The sequence below is a fragment of the Melopsittacus undulatus genome, chromosome Z, assembly GCF_012275295.1.
Source record: "Melopsittacus undulatus isolate bMelUnd1 chromosome Z, bMelUnd1.mat.Z, whole genome shotgun sequence".
NCBI lineage: Eukaryota > Metazoa > Chordata > Aves > Psittaciformes > Psittaculidae > Melopsittacus > Melopsittacus undulatus.
In genome coordinates, this window is record NC_047557.1 from 86443308 (window position 1) to 86463653 (window position 20346).

The 20346-nt window shown below is 42.5% G+C and overlaps 1 protein-coding gene across 3 annotated transcripts; it reads left to right on the top strand.

Moving 5' to 3' along the window:
• Positions 1–4348: 4348 nt before the first annotated feature.
• On the top strand, positions 4349–17751 carry AKTIP (AKT interacting protein). Of its 3 annotated transcripts, none has more exons than XM_005152219.3 (10): positions 4349–4431; positions 8697–8812; positions 10123–10328; positions 11434–11498; positions 11580–11680; positions 12971–13059; positions 13131–13229; positions 13463–13570; positions 14239–14299; positions 16856–17751. In XM_005152219.3, the coding sequence occupies exons 2-10, from the start codon at positions 8771–8773 to the stop codon at positions 16964–16966; spliced, it is 882 nt and encodes a 293-aa protein (XP_005152276.1). In that variant the 5' UTR covers positions 4349–4431; positions 8697–8770; the 3' UTR covers positions 16967–17751. The 3 variants fall into 3 exon arrangements, with proteins under 3 accessions (XP_005152276.1, XP_005152277.1, XP_030907739.1); XM_005152220.3 differs by having other exon boundaries at positions 16859–17751; XM_031051879.2 differs by lacking the exon at positions 4349–4431 and adding an exon at positions 5009–5119.
• The last annotated feature ends 2595 nt before the right edge of the window (positions 17752–20346 follow it).

A 20346-nucleotide genomic window follows, 5' to 3' on the forward strand; every position in this document is an offset into this window, starting at 1 on the left:
TGAGCAAAGACCAACAGTAGATCCTGCGATTCTATCCTAAGAACTAAATAACAAATTTTGATGATGCGGTTAGTGCTGTTTTGTCTTACCTGTTCTACAGAGATAATAAATATGCAGTCAAAAGCATTTTTGTGTTGGTTCACTATAGCTACATCCATTCTAGCAATTTTATTGTAATAAAAACATTAAGAAAAATAAGTACAGCATCTTTATCTGACAGTACTGTAACAAAAAGTTTCCAGCTTATGTGTGGCTTTAAGAAACTGGAGAAATATCACACTGTTAAGTGTAAGCTAGAAGAGGGTTTTGTATTTGATTTGATCTGATCTTTGTTTCCAATCTTGCTCCTAAAAAACCTGAACTTCTAATGAATTTTTTCTAATTTAGACATCTTTCTTACACTTTATTAATAGGTTTGCCTTGTGCTGAAGTGAAACTGAGTAAAACAGTATGTACTGTCAAATCCAGCTGGAGCGGTGTGCCAGCACTTGAGACCCACATCCCTTGTGTGGGTTGTGACAGCAACCATGGGTCTGGACAGCACCTTCTGACAAGATATGATGGCATGTATGTGAACTAGCGTTTCAGGTAGTAAGTTCTGGGGAAGCCTTCCCAGATCAAATATCTTTCTGGCATATACCTGGCATGACCTAGCAAGAAAGGCCAGTGACATTCGGCAGCTCCAGCCTCACCAGAAAACACCTGCTCCAAACTAGTCACTCAGATATTGCTTGTACTATTGTCCTTCAGAATGATGAGAGAACTATGGCACAGTGTATTCCTCCTCATGGACAGCTTCCATTTTTCTGCACTGGGAAACAACCTCCTTCCATTCACTGCTTCATAGATGTATTTAAAATGGAAACTCTGATTTTTATGTATTCTTGCATGTTTATTAATATATTTTAGGGACATAATTTCTCTCTTTTGGTTTACTGGAAGGGTATGTAGTGTTATGAGCAATCATGCAACTAGAGACCAGCATGGAGAAGTTTAAAATAATTCCTGCATCATTGTGCATGATTTTCACAAGGCAAAAAGTAATAAAAATATAAATTGACAACTGCTTTATAAAGTGTTCATAGTATGTTCATCTAGTATGCAAATCACAAACGCATTGCACCTGAAAGTACAAAAAACAATGTTTGGGGGTTCGGGTTTTTAAGCATATTTGTTGGTTTTTAGCTTTGAAAAAGTGAAAATGCCACATTTCACCTTTGTACTTTTAGCAGGAAAAACTGATACAGGTAGCATGTATCGAGTAAGGTACCGGTTTGTGCAGTTATACAGGTTATCCTGTTTCTAGGTTCCCCTCGAGCTGCCGGGGTCCTCAGGGGCAGCTGCCGGAGGTGCGGGCTCGCAGCAGGACCGAGGCCTGCCCGTTCCTCCCTGTCGCACCGCGGGCACCGTGTTCCCGCAGGGGAGCACGTCGGCCGCCTCCGCCCGAGGAACACAGGGGGCGGGTGGGACGGCCGCGCAGCGCCACCCAGCGGCGCTGGGCCTTCCTCACGTCTGTCACACCCCTGTTTAGCGTACTCCGGTATCTGGTTCTCACTGCTCTTCTGAACTGCCGCAGCACAGCCACATTCTGCCCCAAGGGAAGCCGGGCGGAACTACCAGAGACTCTGCACGCCGAGCAATTAAATCGGGTGAGGCGCCCACGACAGGGGTTGGAACTATATGATCTTAAGGTTCTTTCCAACCCTAACCATTCTGTGATTCTATGATGATACTGAATGTGCCTTAAACAGTATGCCCATCACATTCTTCATTCTGCCAAAGATACAGGTAGGAGCTTGGCAACTTCAGGTTTTGCATCATGGTTTGGAAGTATGAACATACATACTGTGTGTGGAAAATCTTGGCCAACGTGGTTTGTTTTCCTCTGCTAGTCCAAAACATTGTTTTCAATTAAATTCCTGTATTTAGACGTCTGGGTGAAACAAAGAATCTAAAGCCAAGGGAAAAAGAATATAAAGGTAGGGGAAAAAAGAACAAGGGTCAGGGAAGAGGGTATCTGAAGGTTACTGAGACTTGTATTAATCTTACCTACAGATAGCAATCCGTTGGGAAAGAAACCTGTCATAAGGTAAGCGATACACAAAGAGTATTCTGGGCTAGATTAGTCTCTTATATTGGTCAAAATACAAAGATTTTGTGAAGTAGAATTCGTTCAGATCTGGCATGACTAAGAAATGAAAAGGAAATCCAGTATACCATGTAATATTTTGAAGCTTCTGTATTTTAGTTCGGCTTGCAGGTCAGCTTTTTGCATTCCCCTTCAAAGTCATTATATTGAAGTTTAGTCATTCTGGTATTACTGATTTACCATTGTATGAACTAGGTATTCATTTAACTTTCCTCCTGTAAACAGCTCACCTGAGGACACCTAATTGGATGGGCTTTGGGTTTCAGAGCAGAAGAGAGAATAGATTTTATTACCCAGCAGTTGAACAATCATTGCTGCTACATGAGGTTTACACACACACCCAAACCCATGCTGTCAGATTTCATCACCTGATCATACAAAGGACAACATGATGCATCAAATCCAAGGATGTAAACCAGAGTGCTTTGAGATTTTAGGAAAACATTTTGCATTATGAGCTGCTATTTTATGTGATGATCTTGCATCCAGGTTGCAAACAGGCACGGTTTCACGGAAATGATGGTGGTGTAGATCTGTGGTTCAAGTAGGAAATGACAGAAAAAGTGTTTTCCTCATCAATGGTTCAGAAAACACCATTTAAGAAAATGCATTAGACAAAAATTAGCTTCTTTCTTGTTGAAGTATTATTTCTGGAGTTGGCAAAAGAGGGCCCTAGTGGGGTTTAACAGAGTAATAGTGTTGTTTTCAAAGAATTGGTGAAGTATCCCTCTCAATCCTGCGTATCACAATATTAATCACAATTGTGTCATACTTTTGCAACATCTGGAACACACATACACACAGAGTTAACACTAAAATGTTGTTCAAGCCATGGAATTTTGCAGTTTAAGATCTGATGGGCATCTGCATAACTCATCAATGAACATGTAATGCGGTCCTCAGCAAGACTGGGGCCCAGTGCAGGCAAGGTGCTCTGAGGAAGGGCTGGGTCTGAGACACCCACCGAGGGAGGCAACCATGGGAAAAGGGTTTCTGGAAAGGTACGCGGCAAGGGGGGGATGATGGGAAAAGCAAGCAGCACAAAGTAAGTATAGAGAAAGAGCAGAGGTAGGAAAGAAATGGAGATGACATGTGACTGCTACAGCATGTGGTGCTACAGGGTAGGTAACTTAGGGTGTGAACCTTGATGGAGGCTGTACTGCACTTTGAAGGTGTTGGCAAAGGCAGAAGAACAGGGAATTGCAAAAGGGTCCTGAAGCTGAGGTGCTCTGGCCAGGACTGTGACCTTAGTAACTGGCGAGTCTGAAGTAGCATTTTGAGGACAGAGAGGTTAAGAGGCTACACAATAGCCTCAGCATGGTGGTTTTTGCTCATGGTTTAGGGCCACCACAAAACCCCACCCTGCATTAACTGATTTTTAACTTTCTCTGTAATTTTATACTTCAGATAGCCTGAATTTTGTTGTCACCTGCCAAACCTTCCCAACCTACTTTTAGTACATCGTTTTTGAATTGTTTCTACTTGTTTTAGAAAGAAAGTGTAATTACAAATTACAACCAACTCCTTGGTTTTGTTCTTACCTTGACCCTTCAGCAGGATTACAGAGATAGATTTTGTGGGTACACATACAGGTAACCCTCATGGGTCCCCTCAGAACACTTCCGCCCTTTCCCTCCGCCTCAGCCCCGCTGACGCCTGCCCCGCTCCGCGCAGCCGCCGCTGGGCGGACCCCGCCACCCGCCCTGTCGGACACACGACCACGCCCCCACCCTCATTCTCGCCCTCGCCCCTCCCAGGGGCCTGGTTCCGCGCTCCTCGGCCCTGCCGCCAGATCATGGCCGCCGGCGGCCGCTGCCTCGGCTCTGCAGCCAATGGCATGCCTTCCTGCTCCAACCGCCTGCCAATGAGAGCTGCTTGTTTTCCTAAGCTCCAGCGCGTTCTTCCTGTTGAGAGAGTGACAGATGCGTCACGACCTTCCCATTGGTGATGCCCGGAAGATGGACATGCTCTCAGGCCAATCCTCATGCCCAAGGCGGAGCCCTCAGCACCGCCCACCCCGCGTCGGGACATGACAGGCGTCAGCCTAGAGGCACCCCGGAGCGAGCGGGGACTGTGATTGGCAGGCTGTGCCCGCACTGCCCCGCCCTGAGGAGCCCTCCCGGAAGAGCCGGGCGGCGATTGGCCCAGAGGAAGGCCGGGTCCGGATGTGCGATACGGAGGGGGCGGGCTTTAAATGGGGCAGCGGCTGGGGTAGGGGGCAGTGGCGGTGGCTGTCGCGGCAGGGCCGTGCGTGCAGCGGAGCGGCGGGAGCTTCGGCGCGGGTGAGCCCTCTGCCGTCATCTGCCTGCGGGCCGGGTTCACCGGGGCCCTCCCCGCCCCTTGAGGAGCTGCTGCTGCCGCCGCGGGGTGGCTGCCGGCCCGGCCAGCGTTGTGCTTCATAGGGAAGCCGGCCCGGCCCTGCCGGCCACCTCGCAGGGCATCCGCGGCACCTCTCCTCAAGGGACCGTTCGGTGGGGCGAGCAGTGGGGCTCAGGGCGCCCTACGAGCGGCGGCGTCCTTCGGCGCAGGCAACGCCGGGGTTGACGGGGAGTTTCTCTCCAGGCTCTGGAGAACCGTGTATTTAGTCCTCCATCTGATAGCTCTCGGAGAGCCAGGTGTCCGGTGGGAGCCGGCATGTCACTCCTCGCGTCTTCTGCTCTGCTGGCTGTTGAATAAGGGGCGGCTTCGCTGGCGCAGGTTATGGTTCCTGTAGAGGCGTGTTAGAGGATTGAAGTCGCAGCGGCAGGTGTGGGGCTGAAAGCTGTAATCCAGCTGCAAAGGAAAAGTCGGCAAACAGGCTTGACTGGCCAGCGCTTTTGCTGCTGCCAGCGTGCCTGCCGCCTTCTGCGGCCTCCGCCTGTCCGGTGGGCCCGGTGTGGGCTGTTGAAGTCCCTGGGCCCGAAGGAGACCAGGAGTGGGTGTGCTGAGGAGAAATCAGTTCTGGTGCAAACGGACAGTTAGAGTTGCTGGGCAAGTAGTAGTAATGTTGTTCTCTGGTGTTTTGCCTTGTCAGCTCTCTTTGTTCTCAGGTGTAGGAGTGGTGCAATTCGGGGAATAAAATGCATTAAAACGTACATAGAAATGTTATATTGTATGTTTATCTGTATTTCCTTGTTTGTTTTCTTTTTGAGGAGTTGTTCATGTTTCCAGAAAATACATTTAAAACTGCTGTGTTCCGGGCAAGATGAAGTTTTGTCAAACTGATTTAGTGTTGTATTTAATCTAATGACTGATGACAGGGGAAAAATATGACACGTGATATGGAAGTAGGTGTAAACAGAGGCAATCTCTGATGAGAATACCTAGTGGAGAGAGTGTGCAAAAGCACAGTACTTAAAATGCTTGTTTTTATTAGTGATAACTTTGGGATTTGAAGTATCTTGTGATGATGATGAAGTACTGCATGAGTTTAACTGCTGTCTTGACCTGAGTATATCAGTGCTGGTGAGGGTCAGCATAAGGCTGTTTGTGGTGGCAAGTGGCTTTCTGGTCTGGTTAGCAGGACCTGAGCAGTGCAGTGCTGGGTACAAGATTGAAGGCCTGTCGAAGAAGTGTTTGAAATCCACATGTTTGTGTTGTCTTTTTTAATTGCTGTTGTACCAAAAGTTAGGAAAAGATGCCCATGGGAGGAGGGTTGCTGTTACTTTCTGTTGTTGAAGTAGCAGGAATTAGTAGAACATGTAACTGAGCAGCACACTGTTAAGCCTCCTCTCAGTTGAGGCAATGTGACTGATGACTGTGCAAGGAAGGAGGGTGGTGATTTTGAATGCATTTATTCCCTTTTCATAAAATGAGGGGAGTGTTTCGAGTTCTCTTGGGAAGCTGGTGGGTTCAGTAGTTATAGCACAGTAAAATGCTGTACTGATAAGAACCATATAGTAAATGTTGTAGCCCTGTGCAGGATTGAATGGCTACCCTGCCTAGAAATTCCACTTAACCATACTGGGACTTGGCTCTCATTGTCTGCTGCAGACCCTCACCATAGTGAGAAGTAGGATAAGCAATCTAACTTAAATGTGTTGTTACTTGGTAATTTTTTTAATACATATTTTTATTCTTGTGATTAATACAAGGTAGGAATTGGGAAGTGAAGGCACTAGAGAACATAATCAGTTGCAGGTAAATTTCCTGTACTGATATCATTCTCCACTTCCACAGCATGGTTGAAAGGAGTCAGTGCAATTAGAAATAAACAAGCTCTAAAACACCTTGAAAGGCTTCTTAAATTACCTTCCTTTGGGAAGCTGGTACTCTGAGGTTATTAGTTTTACATCATAAACAGTATTCTAACAGGCAGATAAGACAGGAGACAGTATTAACAATAAATTTAGGCTAACACCAATGCAGGATTTATTACTGGCAAGCAGCTTTGACAAAAGATCTGTGACCAGCCAAAATCCCTGTTATTCTGTAGATGAACTAGAGCTAAATCAGTGTTTTATTTGAAGATACAAACAGCTCTGAATAGCCTGTAAGTAAGCAGTTCTGTAATAAAAAGCTTCTTGACAATGCTAGAAGTGTGCTGAGATGCAGAGCTGCTTTCTGCAAGGTGGAGTCAGTGACTGAATTCCATCTAGCACCAATTATCAAGCTTCTAAATCAGATCCCTGTTTCATCGTCATGAGGCTGGGCTGGTTTTTACGTACGTACTTCACTCTTTGGCCTGCTCAAACTCCTGTATCTCATATCTGTGATTCTGGAATAATACAATTTTATATGACTTAGTCTTTAAATTAAAAAAAAAAAAAACAACAAAACCACCAAAAAAAACCACCCCAACAAAACATCAACTCAAAACATACAAACAAATTCTACCCAAACCCTATAATCAGTCCAGATTCCAGTTAATTGTCTTCCAACCTGTACATCAGCTTCCAACACTTCTCTCTCATGTCAGAGCCATAGCACTTGGTGCTCTTGCTGTGCGTCAGTTCCTCCACCCTCTGGTTATGCTGGAGTTTCCCAAGGAAGTGTCTTGCACCTTCCTCACCCAGCGTTTCTGCCTTACTTAGTCTGGCAGGGTTTCATGGAAGAGAAAAGGCCCAGGGCATAGCTCTCTGGCATTGCTCTGTTTCCCAGACAGGAGATAGGGAAAAGTGAAAACAGCTCCCTGCTGTCACAGGGCATGGCCAAGCAGCAGCCATGCTGTGACTGTTTTCAGTGGCTTGGAATGATGTGAGATTGGCTGCTGAACAGGAAAAATATCTGGAGGAACTGTGTACTGGAATGTTTGAGATCATTTTGGAGTGGGAAAATGAATTCTTTTTCGTTACTTTTCTGAATGGTGCTTGCATTTTTTGAATGCTTGGCTGATTTACAGTCTAGAAGGATACCTGTGATTTGTTCTAAAAAAGACTTTACCATTGCTAGACTTTCTTTGTATAAATCGTCTTAAATTGCCATCTGTTTCCCTTTTAGGAAGATCTTTGTTCTATAAACTAATTAAAGTAGTGGCAGAACAGGTAGGGCCTTGCTTATAAGGTAGAAAACCTTAGAAGCCTGTGCCATTCTCTCTCACACGCATCCTGTAAATTGCATTCATCAATGTTGTACATCTTCCTATTAAAGAAATTGAGTACATTAAATTGCTTCAAAACCTTAATGTAGCCAGAAGTAGGAGGGTAGAAAGGGGGGAAGGTAAACTAGGGGAACTGCAGGGTGTGAGGGGAAGAAGAGATAGAAGAGTGGAGGAAATAGGCTGTGCTAGGCAAGAGGTGGTGTAGACAAGAGTTCTCACACAAACAATAGCAAGACAGAGTGAGAAGGGGAGAAAAGAGAGCAAACTAAGGCCATATACAGTAGGTGGCACACTGAAACTCTTTTAGGTGCTGCTGGTCCTTGTTACTGAATTGCTGGAGCAGTTCAGTAAAAAGCACTAAGCCTTAGTGCTTATAATGAAACCATTAAATGAGCTACAGAAAAACTTCTGTGTTCTGTGCCTTTGTCTGTTCCTGGTGGTGTTCCAGTGCAGACAAAAACAGAATGACACATACATGATGCAAACTCAATGGAAGGATCATCTCTTTCACTGGGAATGGGCAGAGATGTTTTCAAACTGGAGTGCTTCAGAAGCATGCAAAGTCAGCAGCATGTGTGAGGGACAGCACTTACCCGTGCAGCAAGAATAAGCCATTGTAGAACTTTCTGGGGCTGGGCGCAAATGGTGAAGTGGCAACTTCCTCATATTTTTGTGTTTAGGGGATCTTTCTTGACTGTGCTGAGCCAACAGATGGTCTTTTTTTCTAGTTGACAAGACAAAACAACAAGACATCCCAACAAGGGGATGCAGAATCTGTAGTGTCTTTCTAGCAGGAAGAAGGCAGGAATTCATGCGTAAAAATGCTTTCATAGACAATTGTGTTATTGTCCTGGAGTCTTAGATGTAATAGAGCTTTGGCAGTTTTAACTATTGTCAATCTTAAGTGTGTAAGACTTATTCTGAAATTACAGAAATATAAAGATGGCTGCAGAATTAGATCTAAATGCTGTTTATATACCAAGTCCTGTTTATCTGTTAGAATGATACTCATTCTGTGGGTTTTTTTAGGGTATAAACCAGTGGAGTCTGAGGACACTCTGAAGACACTGAAAAGTCGCGGTTCTTTATTTGGAATACACGTTATGAACCCTTTCTGGAGCATGTCTACGGGTTCTGTGCGCAAGGTATTTAATGAATGGATGGCATGAGGTGTTAACATTCATTGAGGGGTGGCAGCAGTTCTGGAAAAGACCATCAGACAGTCTGCAAATACAGCTAGAGTGTGTCTTTTATCCCCAGGATTGTGACCATCTTCAATAGAAGTGTAAGGCAGCTCTGAGCAACATTAACTGGAATGTGCCTGTGGATGGAGTTTGCTCCAGAATTTGGCTTTTCTTGTCTGAAGCATCTTGACATAAGAAAGATGAAACAAACTTGTTCAAATGTCCTTGTTTCTTAGGACACTTGCTTGCTGTCTTCTATAGAGCTTAGCCAGGTATTGCATGTGCAGTGAGTATTGACAGAACAGTGCATGCATAATTCTATTGCAACCTTAGATTGTAGCAATGATAAAAGCATGATAGTTCCAGGGTTGGACACATCTCTAGCATTCAGTGCTAGGTCAAACTCTTATAACTTTGTTGATGATGCTTGTGACATAGGTATTGTTTCTAGTCTAAACCTAAACTGCTTCAAAACACTATAGCTTAAATCATGTCTTTTGTCACCACAACCAGCCTAATTGTGAGTCTGTAGGCTGTAGGTTTGTCTTTGCAATCTATAGAATGTTTTTGAGGTCTGTACATATTAAAGTGTTCTCTAGCAGTGTAGCACTGAGTAGAAATGTTTATTTATATATATATATATATGTATATATATAAAAGATGATATAGCCATGAAAAGGTTCCTATATCCTAACCTGTATTAGTATTTACACTTGATACTGCTGTCAAATGGTGATTCTTTTGCAGTGGGAATGGGCTACATAATTATTTCCAGGCAGGATGCTGGTACCTTAAGCACAGGCAAGAAGTAAAATGCATGAATTTTTCTGTAGAAAGTTCTTACTTTGTCTCAGCATTACTAGCCTACTCTTAAAAACTGGAATGCAAGGAATTGTGTCATTAGAAATGATTTATCTTTATGCACTGTGTGTGGGAAATAGATTGACTTCTAAGCTGTTATATGCTATCTGTTTCCAGTAGATAGACTAGACAAATGTAAGCCTCCTTAATTGCTTGTCCTAATCTGCAAATTTCCTGTCCAGCACCGATTATTTTTGTTTTTGTAGGCTAGGTTTGATTGAGTAGTCTGTTTAAAACCAGAATGTAAAAAAGACATAACCCCCGCCTCAAGCACTGAAATCCAAGGTATATTTTGTTGGCAGAACTTATGATTAGCCAGGTTGGGTTTAAACTTGTATTAAAACATGTTCAAATATTAAATGTTTATGAAATATAGCCTGTAATCTTTTTGTTTTCTTTTAATCTAACAGAGACCTGATGCTGAAGAGAAAACTTTGAGTGGAGAGCTGCGAACCAGTCCTCTACGAGCCTCTGCAAAGAAACAATTGCCTTCTATTCCAAAGAATGCTGTGCCAATAACCAAGCCTGCTTCACCTGCCATGTCATCCCAGTCAACAAATGGAACACATGCCTCCTATGGGCCATTTTATTTGGAGTATTCCCTACTTGCAGAATTGTAGGTTTTCACTTTTTTTGTCTTTTGGTCACAGGGCTCATGCTTTGGTGAAAGAAGAAAAACATGCAGGAATATAGTTTTTGCATCGTGTCTCTGCCATAGTCTTTGAAGAAGGCAGTAGATCTTAAATTCCACAAAATTATTCTTCTGGAGCAGCAGCCCCATTATCTTGAGATAGAAGAGGAGCAGAAAGTGAGATGAGATTCTTAAGGGGTGTGTTTAGATGTTATTCTGTGAATTATTATTTCTCAGCCTTGAAGTAAACGCATTTTGGGTTTAGGCATCCTGACCAGTTAACATGATAGATGGTTGGAAATACTGAAATTTTGAAACAAGTATTAGACTGTATGTCAACAACTATCTAGTGGGGAGATGGTTAGTAATGTATGGCTGGTGGAGCTGGGATTTGTGAACTTCCTTCAGTTGTTACATGGAACACTTGAATGCTGTCTGATACGGATATTATATAATATTACGGATATTATTGCGGATACGGATACTATATTATTTCCTGTCTTTCAGTGATGTTTAACATCAAACTTATGAGGGATTTAAATAGCTTTCTTTTGATCCAATCTAGTAGTTTCTGGACAGCTGTGGGAGCATACAAATCTATTTGTCTGCAAAACTTCCTAGTTCTGTAAAGTTACATAAACTGTTCTGTGGTACAATGCTAAAGGGACTTCCTCTGTAATAGACATACTGGATTCTCAAGTATGTAGTGCTTTTTGGAATGAAGTCCCTGGGGTCCTTATGCAACGCTAAGTCTCATTTCTTGCATTTAACCACTACATGGAAAGTGAGAACTCTTCAAACATTAATCTCTCTTTTTTCAGGGAACTGACCCTGACTTCTTAATTCAAGAAAGATGTTTTTCTTCTGCATTGAAGGGGTAGGAAAAATGAGAGGGGAAGAACATGGTTTCACTAATTTTCTGCCAGCTCCTCCTGTGAGCAGTCTGCTCTTGGAAACTCAGTATACATTTGTGGAACAAGTCCCCTGTGTTAAGCTATTGGTAGTATACTCTGGGTTTACTGTTGTTTTTACTGCTTGCTGTGAATTTAGTTAGTTGTGGAGCTGTTCTAAATGCTGATTCTAATTTCAGTACCTTGGTTGTAAAGCAGAAATTGCCAGGTGTCTATGTGCAGCCATCATACCGATCAGCATTAAGTAAGTTTAAACTTAACTTTTTAAAATTAATTTATATATGTATTAAAATTCTTTCACTCACGCAAACTTTCTCACTTGCAGTGTGGTTTGGTGTAATATTCATAAGACATGGGCTGTACCAGGATGGTGTGTTTAAATTTACTGTCTATATTCCTGATAATTATCCAGATGGAGACTGTCCGGTAGGTGGTTATGTGTGTCTTGAGTTTTTCTTGTTTCGTAGTTTAAGTATGACTTTTTTGTTAAAGCTAATAGACCAGTTAACTTCTCGTTTCCTTGAACTAGGATTTTTTTTTCCAGTTGGCTGTGCTCATTTGCAATATCTTACACTTATTTCCTAACATCTGTGGAGGGATCGTGTTTGTTATTACTGAGGCTGGTAGAGTGAACTTCCTGAGGTTACATGCATTGGAGTATTAAGTAACCAACCAGTTTTTTTTTACCTCGACTCTTGATCTGCTGTTTCCCCAGAAAGGCAGTTAAAATTGAAACAATGAAAGAAGTATCCAGATCCAGAAGGATCCAGGAACATAAAATCCAGGCACCTATGCTGTGCTTGCTGTAGTACTGCAGAATTTCTTGCCTGTCTCACTTCTAAATTACATTAAAGAAATAAAGAACTTGAGGAGAACATTGGTGAAACAAAGAGGAAGAGATGGGTAGTGTGGTGTTACCTACTTTCTCTTTTTCCCTTGAAGAAAAAGTATCCAAGTTACTACATTAATTAAAGAATTTAGTGGCAATCTTACTGTCCAGAGCAGAGCAGCAAGACCTTTTGGCCAAATTTCTTCAAGAGGAGCACTGGGTGTGTGTAGATGTAGCTAAAAACAAGTTGCAATGTCAGGAAGCTGTGTGCTTGGTGTCAAGTTCTTTGTAAAGCTATCATTAAAAGAATGTAAGTAGTAGGAAACAGTTTCTTTCAAAGATTAGACTTCAGTATGTCTCATACAGCTGTCATTGTTTTGCTCCCATAGGGCTTTCAAACATTCCTGCTGAAATTAAGTTTTGTTTTGGGGGAATACATAAAACACTGGAGGAAACTAGCTGTACAGAACTGAAAATACTGTGGTGTCACTGCAGAGCTTACTTAAAAATGTGTAGGGTAGAAAAATAATCAATTTTAGCTCAAGTATATGAAAAGCTTTCAGTCACAAATAGCTAAACGATAGAAACTCCTTTAATCTGATCTTAATCTGCTATTATTACCTGTGTTGGCACTAGTGCCTGTGCAGTTGGCTGGATTAGTTTCCTGATTTCGTGATAAGCATGAGAGAGAGGACAAGACCCTGCATGTAATGTGGGTGTGTTGGATTACGGTTTCACAGCTGATAAAAATCACTTCAAGTTGTTTTCTTTTAGAACAGTAACAATTAGTATGTGGAAGAAACATCTGACTGACCTTCACCTGGTGGTTTTAGTGTTAGGATTGAAGTAGTCATAATGAATTTCTTTTTTTTTTTTTCCCAATGCAGCGCTTGGTTTTTGATCTGCCTGTCTTCCATCCACTAGTAGATCCTTTGTCTGGTGAACTGGATGTGAAAAGAGCATTTGCAAAGTGGAGGTTAGTGGTAACATTGATATGTGATTTGGAAGATGCCTGTTCCTTTCTTCATTGTGTTTTGCTCTTTCTAGGAGAAATCATAACCACATATGGCAAGTATTAATGTATGCCCGCAGAGTCTTCTACAAGATTGATACAACTACTCCCCTGAACCCTGAGGCTGCAGTGCTGTAAGTATCTTCTGTGCATATAGGCATGGTCTCCTAAGAGTTTTTTTGCATTGACTTGCAGAAGCAAGAGCTTTGTATTTGGTCTCATTTCTGGAAATTATCAGTTTAGTCTTTACATTCAGAGTTGGTTGCACTAGGAACTAAAGTTGAGGTTCTGCCAAATCTTTTAGTGTTTCTAGAGCAAACATATCCCAGCTTGGAACTACTTAACATTACTTACTGCCCACTTACAGGTATGAAAAAGATATTCAGCTGTTCAAAAGTAAAGTGGTGGACAGTGTCAAACTATGCAGCAGTCACTTATTCGATCAGCCCAAAATAGAGGACCCATATGCAATCATGTAAGTACCATGAGCGAATTCAGTGTGTCCTAATGTTTCAAGGATAAGTTTTGATACAGTTGTTGGTTTGAAGCCTTTGTCTGCCAAGTTCATCTGGTTCCTTTGTTACATTTATAGCAATACTTGGAGTAGTCCTACCTGCCCTCATTTCCTTCTGTTTAGTATTGCGTAAATCTTAAATATAATCAGACATTTGTTTTTACTATGTCTACCACCAAGCATCCAGAACTTGAAAACACCTCCACAAAATCCCAAACAAAAAAAAAAAACCCAACTACTCCACCTCACTTAAGTAGAGATAGGATGGAGTACATACAGCCTTTGGACTTTCCTGAATTCAATTTGCATGACTGTAGCCTTGGTCATACTTTTAAAATACTTACAACTGTACGGATGATGGGGCAGTCAGCTCCAAGGTGAATATGAATGCAATACCTGCTGAATTGCTAGTTCTCATTGCAAACCAAATGAAAACTTAATGATTTCGTGTTGAAAAGATCAGTGGTAATGTGAATTTAGTTCTTAACTGTATGTTTTAACACTGAAAAGTCAGACTTGCGATTTACTTAAAAGTGAACAGACTAAGTCAAGGGAAATGGCTCCTTTCTGCTCTGTCAGTCCTGTAGTCGGCAAAAATGCAAAGTAAGAGATAACTGTTCTTTCTCTAGTTTTTCTCCATGGAATCCAGCTATACATGATGAAGCTAGAGAGAAGATGTTGTCTCAGAAGGTATGCACAAAGTCCAGATTCTCACAATTGGAAGAGTTTATTGCCTGATAAGGGAAGAAAGGTTGTTTGTGCTGAACATGTAGGAGTCAGACCTCATTCCACTCCTTTTGGATCAGTAGGCGTGCTGGAGCTGATTTGGTCTAGTCTCCTAACTAAGTAGTTATGTCACTGTTCTAACTTCAGTGTATTAAGCAGTTAATCACTGAGCCAGCTAGAAGGCTTTGTTAGTACAGTTGTTGGCACACTTGGCAGATTCTTTTTGTTTGGGGATGGAAGGGAGGGAAGAATGGGAAAGAAAAGGTTTGCTGACTGCCTATTAGCTTGTCCTGCACTTCTTGTGGCCATTACTGCTTCTGTGTAACCCAACAGTCCCCAACTTTGTTATCTTCTGTTGAGAGATATTACTGAAGCAAAGCTTTGGGGCTTTCTTCTCCTTCCAAACTTTCTGAAGCAGAGTACCTTGCTCACACCTCTGACTACTGATTTCTAGTAAGACAATATCAGGGAATTGAAAGGTGCTTAGAGTGACTTCTGTCACAAAGCACTTATACTGATATGGCAAGAATGTATTGGTTCAAATAGTTATCCCCTGAGTAACACCTTTGCTCTGTGGGGAGGGGAGTGTTTGGTGGTTTAAGTTTATTTTTTTGTTGTGCTCTCACAGAGCCTAGTGACTCTGAAATGGTGGCTGGTATCTTTGCTGGACTGGCATGGAAGTGCACACTGAATGTTTTAGTTGCTGACCTCATTGTGTTAGAACTGTGGGGTGGATTGCTGCATTTTTTTGTAATTAAATACTTTTTTTTCAGTAGTCCAAACTTGAATCTTCCTTACTGCTTTAACTCAAGTACTTCCATGTTTCCTGGCATGAATGGCATTTTTGAGTGTATTGATCTTAATACAATACAATGCCAGTGAGCTAAGTGTAGCTATGTTCCCAGCTGCAAGAGTCACATCAGAGCATGAAGTGAGGTGGCCTTTCTCCAGCCTTAGAACACGAAGGAAAATATTTTGATTGGATTCTGACTTTTTTGTGTTTTTAAAAAGAAATTTAAAAATACTTTTGACTACTTTTCCCCATTCTCCTTCATTCTCTACCTCCTTCATTCTTATCCTTTGAATCAAAAACATACAGGGAAGGGACAGGTCAAAGCGCTTGAAATGCAAGGGATATATTGTCTGAGACTGATAGCAAATGATGCCTTTTTTTTTTTTCTTTTTGTCCTTTGGAGATGCATGTTAACTCCTTTAAAAGTGAAAACAAACATCTTCAACTATTACATGTGTGGTACAAGTAGTTTGCAGATAGCAGGAATAGCCCAGCTCATGTGGCTTAGGAGATTTGTTCCAAAAGGTCAGTGTAGCTGAGAGTTTGAACTTCAGCCCAGGGCAGGCTGTGATATCCCAGATCCCTGCTGAGCACAGGGCTTTTGCTAGATGATCTCCTTTGTGTAGCATGTGCTAGGCAGATACTACTCTGCCAGGTTAAAGTTTAACTGATCCCTCTCACTTGCTGCTGTCTGATGTGTTACAGCAATTCTGTTATGCAGTCACCTTTTACAGAAGATATAGGGAGGGACAGAAAGGCAAGATCAGTTTTCTTTCTGCCTTGATTTACTTTGTCAGGCTTCCCATAGTATGACAAAGTGTACTTACAAAATTACTGCTTTCTAGATGCATCATTCCAGGTCTGATGTAGTTGGCATCTGATGAGCCTCTAGAAGCGGAGAGGCAGGTCTGGCTCCTGGTATGCAAAAAAAAACAGCAAGCTATTCTGCTTCTTTGATGTGCTAGAGAAGGTATCTTATTTACTGGTCATCTTAAACTACTTCAGATCTACAGACGCTTGAAGTTACATCTTTCTCCCTCAACGTGAAGCCTGCCTTTTTTTTCTCTGTGTTCTAAATTGCAGTAATTGGTCTCAAATATTCAGTGCATTGTGTTGAGTAGAAATAGTTACTGTTGAAACCTTTAACCATGATGAGTGCTCAGGGAAAGGAAGGACCATCTTTGGAAAGCATTCAGAAACAACATGGTATAGGAAAGGTGTCCCTTGCTGCTTTGCCATATTAATTTGCATTCGGAAGACTTCAGTGGGGTGGAGTACTGTACAGCATGCCAGCACACTGGGCATACCCAGCATAGCAAGGTAGTATGCTATAGCTATATTGTCAGATTAATGATAGAAACGTTTTGATTGGATTGACACTCCTTTCTGTAGAACCAAGAAACTTGGCAAACAGCAGTGCAGTGATACTGGGTCATGATGCTCAAGCAGAGGGCACTACCCAAAGGATGTCTTTTGATCTTTATGGTGTGATAGGGTAAGAATTAAGTCACTGAAATTCTCCTGTAATGTCAGCGTGGTTCTACACATACGATGCCATACATATTCCCAGAAATGAAACCAGTAGATATTTTTCTGTCCCTCTTTGAGGAGAGGAAATGATGTTACCCTCTGCTATGCTTGTGTTTGCCAACGGATGGGGAGGGACTTACTAGGGAACTTACTTACTAGGTATCTGATAATTCTGACTTGAATTTTTTTCTGCCTAGAAGAAGCCAGAAGATCAGCACTGCAAAAGCATGCATGTTTCTGGCCTCTCCTGGGTAAAGCCTGGCACAGTTCAGCCTTTCAGCAAAGAGGAGAAGACGATGCCTACTTAGCTCTTCTGGACCATGGTGCACAAAACACTTTCTGTGGGTGGAGGGAATGTAACGGAAGGAGAAACAGCAAAGCAGCAGTTTCCTTCTTAACTACGGATTAGTAAAAACTGAATGGTAGCAGTGACTCCAGTAAACCTGTTCATTGGATTACTGACTCTTAAGGTTTTACATATGCATTAGGTTTTAAAGGCTTGCCTGGAGTTTGGAAGTCTCTCTTGAACACTGACTGCAGTGCTTCTACTTGAAGACTGTCTATGGTGGGTAGTTCCTCAGGGCTCTGAAATGCCTGGAGGCTTTGGGTTGGTTTTTAAGCTTTTATTTTTTCCCTCCAGGAATAGCAGGTTTTTTTTTTAAATCTTAAATTACTGGCATAAATACTAGTATTGGAGATACGATGCCAGAGGTAAGCTGTGTTCATGTAAACTAATATAGCAGAGTTAAACACTATATTTAATGGTTTTAAATACTTTTGGTTTCTATTGTAAATATATTAGGATTTGAAACTGTACATAAGCGGTTCATTGACTTCATTTAGCACTTTCCTGAGATAAAATTGGGGATGATGTATGATGTATTATTGATATGTAAATGGATATTGTCACTAAAGTGCACATTAGTTTGATAGGGTGAAAACAGAATGACAGGCTTGTTATGGTGGTTTCTTGAGCTAATAAAATCACAGAATTTTAGATTCCCTAGCTGTCTAGGGGAAGGGGATTACTTAGGATAGCTTGACTAATGTGTGTTAATAGTGACATCTTAAAATAAAAAGAACCTGTGATCTAGCTTTTGTCCCTTTCTTTGTCTATGTTGTAGATCTCTAGCAAAGATCAGCCATTATGGACGTACCTCGTTACATACACATTCATTTGCATGTGTGTTCAGGATGTTACTGGATAACATACTGAAACGACTGGACACTATTTCTGATCCACATACAGGGAAACCTTTCTAAAGCACATATGAGCTCAGGACAGAATATTTCACTTTTCACAAAAGGCTTCCTAATGCCACAGCCTAGCATTATTCTTGCCTAATGGGATTTTCCTATCAAAACCTGTAATGTTAACCCTTTGCAGCTGCCTTTCTGTGGCTTCTCATACCTGTACTGATGGTGTTAATGCAAACCCTGCTGTCTAGTAACAACTAGCAATGACCTCATGTATAGAATGTGATGAGGTGTTTGGGGAGTGTGGGGAATGGTGTGCTGTGCTGTGTGTTTTGGGGGGGATTCTGTCTTCTGCTTTTATCTGGCAGGCTAAACCCACTTATTGTCACAGGAAGAAATTTCTTAGCCATTAATGAAACAGTGATGTCACAAGTAATGTGCTGTCACACATCAAATGAGTAATTTCATGTACTGTTAAAGGATGATGTGAGTAATTTCTATGCAGCACTTAACACTGTATAAAAGAAGTACTTACTCTGTTTTAGGTAGTGTTGAAATTTACTGCATGATGTTGCTTTAAATCTTTTAGAGCTTTTGTCTTTGAGGGGCATGAGTTTCCTGGGGCTGCCTGGAGTGTCTCTGCTACTGCTGGAATTCCTCATAAGGCACAAGAATTCAGAAGGTGTGTGGAGAGCAAGGATCCTCTTTAATGCACAGCACGAAGTGCATCCAGAGGTGCATTTATAGAATCATAGAACAGTTAGGGTTGGAAAGAACATTAAGATCATCCAGTTCCAACCACCCTGCCATGGGCAGCGACACCTCACACTGAACCAGGTCACCCAAGGCTCTTGTCCAATCTGGCCTTGAACACCACCAGAGATGGAGCATTCACAACTTCCCTGGGCAACCCATTCCAGTGCCTCACCACCCTCCTGTGGTTCGTCTCTCCTCTTTAACTCCTCTCATCTTATAAAGTGTCTGTTACAGAAATGAAGTTCTTGATTGAATGCTGAAATGTTCTTTCTAAACTTTCATACAGGTTCAGGCCATATGGATTAGTACAGCAGATTTAAACCTAATTTAAACACACTGGGGTATTTATTGTAAGCTGTATTGATAGTGGTGGTTGAGTGCAGATCTTCCTAAAGGCCGTTTTTGCCATGTTTGAATCAATCACTGGGTAAGATGTCTGTGACTTGGCATGGTTTTGTAGGGCAATTAACTGAAAGTCAATTTCTTACTATCTTCAACACTTACCTGTCTCCTCTAGCTTGGAGCTTAATCCAGCTTTGTTACAAGGCTGAGAAGATGTGTTGAGACAGTGGCATTTCAAAATGGATATAGCAAACCCAGCAGACTGGGTGTAGGATGTTGTGCTGTTTGAGTCTTGAACAGTGGCTGCTGTGAGGAGGAGCACTGGGATCTGTTTGTGCAGCAGTGCTAAAAACCAGCACTAGCTAGATAGCACCACACTAAATGTTACTTTCTTGCAGGTGAGGATGACATGTTGAAACTAAATGTTCAACTCAAACCTTGAAATAAGCCTTTGGAAATCAAGGTGGGGTGAGCCTTGTGAACAAACACATGGCTTCAGTCAAGCGTGCCCTGCTGTTGAGCATTTTGCTTCCAGTAGTGCTTTCTGCCAGGGAGGTCTCTAGGCTCGGGCACAGCACAGCTGAGGTGGGATTCAGCACTGTGTTGGACTTGTGAAACCTGGGGCAGCAGCAGCCAGCTTCCCATGCAGAGGGAACAGAGCTGGCTCAGTTGCTGGCCTGCAGCAGTGTGTGGCATCCAGGGCCCGTTAGCCGGTGTGTTTTGGAAACCTGGCAGGATAGGAGGAATTACAGGTGCCTGGAACTGTTGAGTGAGCACTAGAAAACAGAAATGGAGGAGCTGATCTGAAAGCTGAGCTTGTGTTGCCTGGGAAGTGGTGCCGTGGGTTTTCAAGGAAAACGTGAGGGATCAGTTTCTGGGGACTCATGTACTGGCCTGAGTGCAGCCACTAAACCTCTATGAACATTAATTCTGCTGCTGCTGTCATTCCTATGACAATTTTCTCAGGAAGATTGAATTGGAATTTAAATGCATTGGATTGAGCGTTGGAAAAGGTTAGTTAAAGGCCTCTTGGTGTGAAGCAGCAAATGACTGAGCAGGATGCACCGGCTAGGCAGGGAGGCAGAGCTGGAGCAAGGCAGCTCCTCCTGATTTATTTGAATGATTATTCAGAAGCCCTTGTAATAAATCACTGACTTGCAAATTCCTAAGCCACTTAGCAAAGGGCTCACGTAGAAGTTTAATCCCTTCTGGTCTTGGGCTGCTCTTTCATCTTGGCTGCAGCAGGGCAGACACAGGGCTGACCCCACAACTGTCACTGCAGGAGCAGGACAATGTCCCCACACCCACGGGGGAGCCCCAGGTACAGAGCAGCTGTGGGGAGTGTTACATTGGGACTGCTCAGAGATGAGGCTGGGGCTTGGAGAACAGTACA

Excerpts from the sequence above, each read along its gene's own strand:
- AKTIP (XM_005152219.3), top strand. The coding sequence starts at position 8,771 with ATGAACCCTTTCTGGAGCATGTCTACGGGTTCTGTGCGCAAG. Across the intron at positions 10,329-11,433 it reads TATTCCCTACTTGCAGAATT|TACCTTGGTTGTAAAGCAGA; the intron begins GTAGGTTTTCAC and ends TTCTAATTTCAG. Across the intron at positions 13,060-13,130 it reads AGAGCATTTGCAAAGTGGAG|GAGAAATCATAACCACATAT; the intron begins GTTAGTGGTAAC and ends TGCTCTTTCTAG.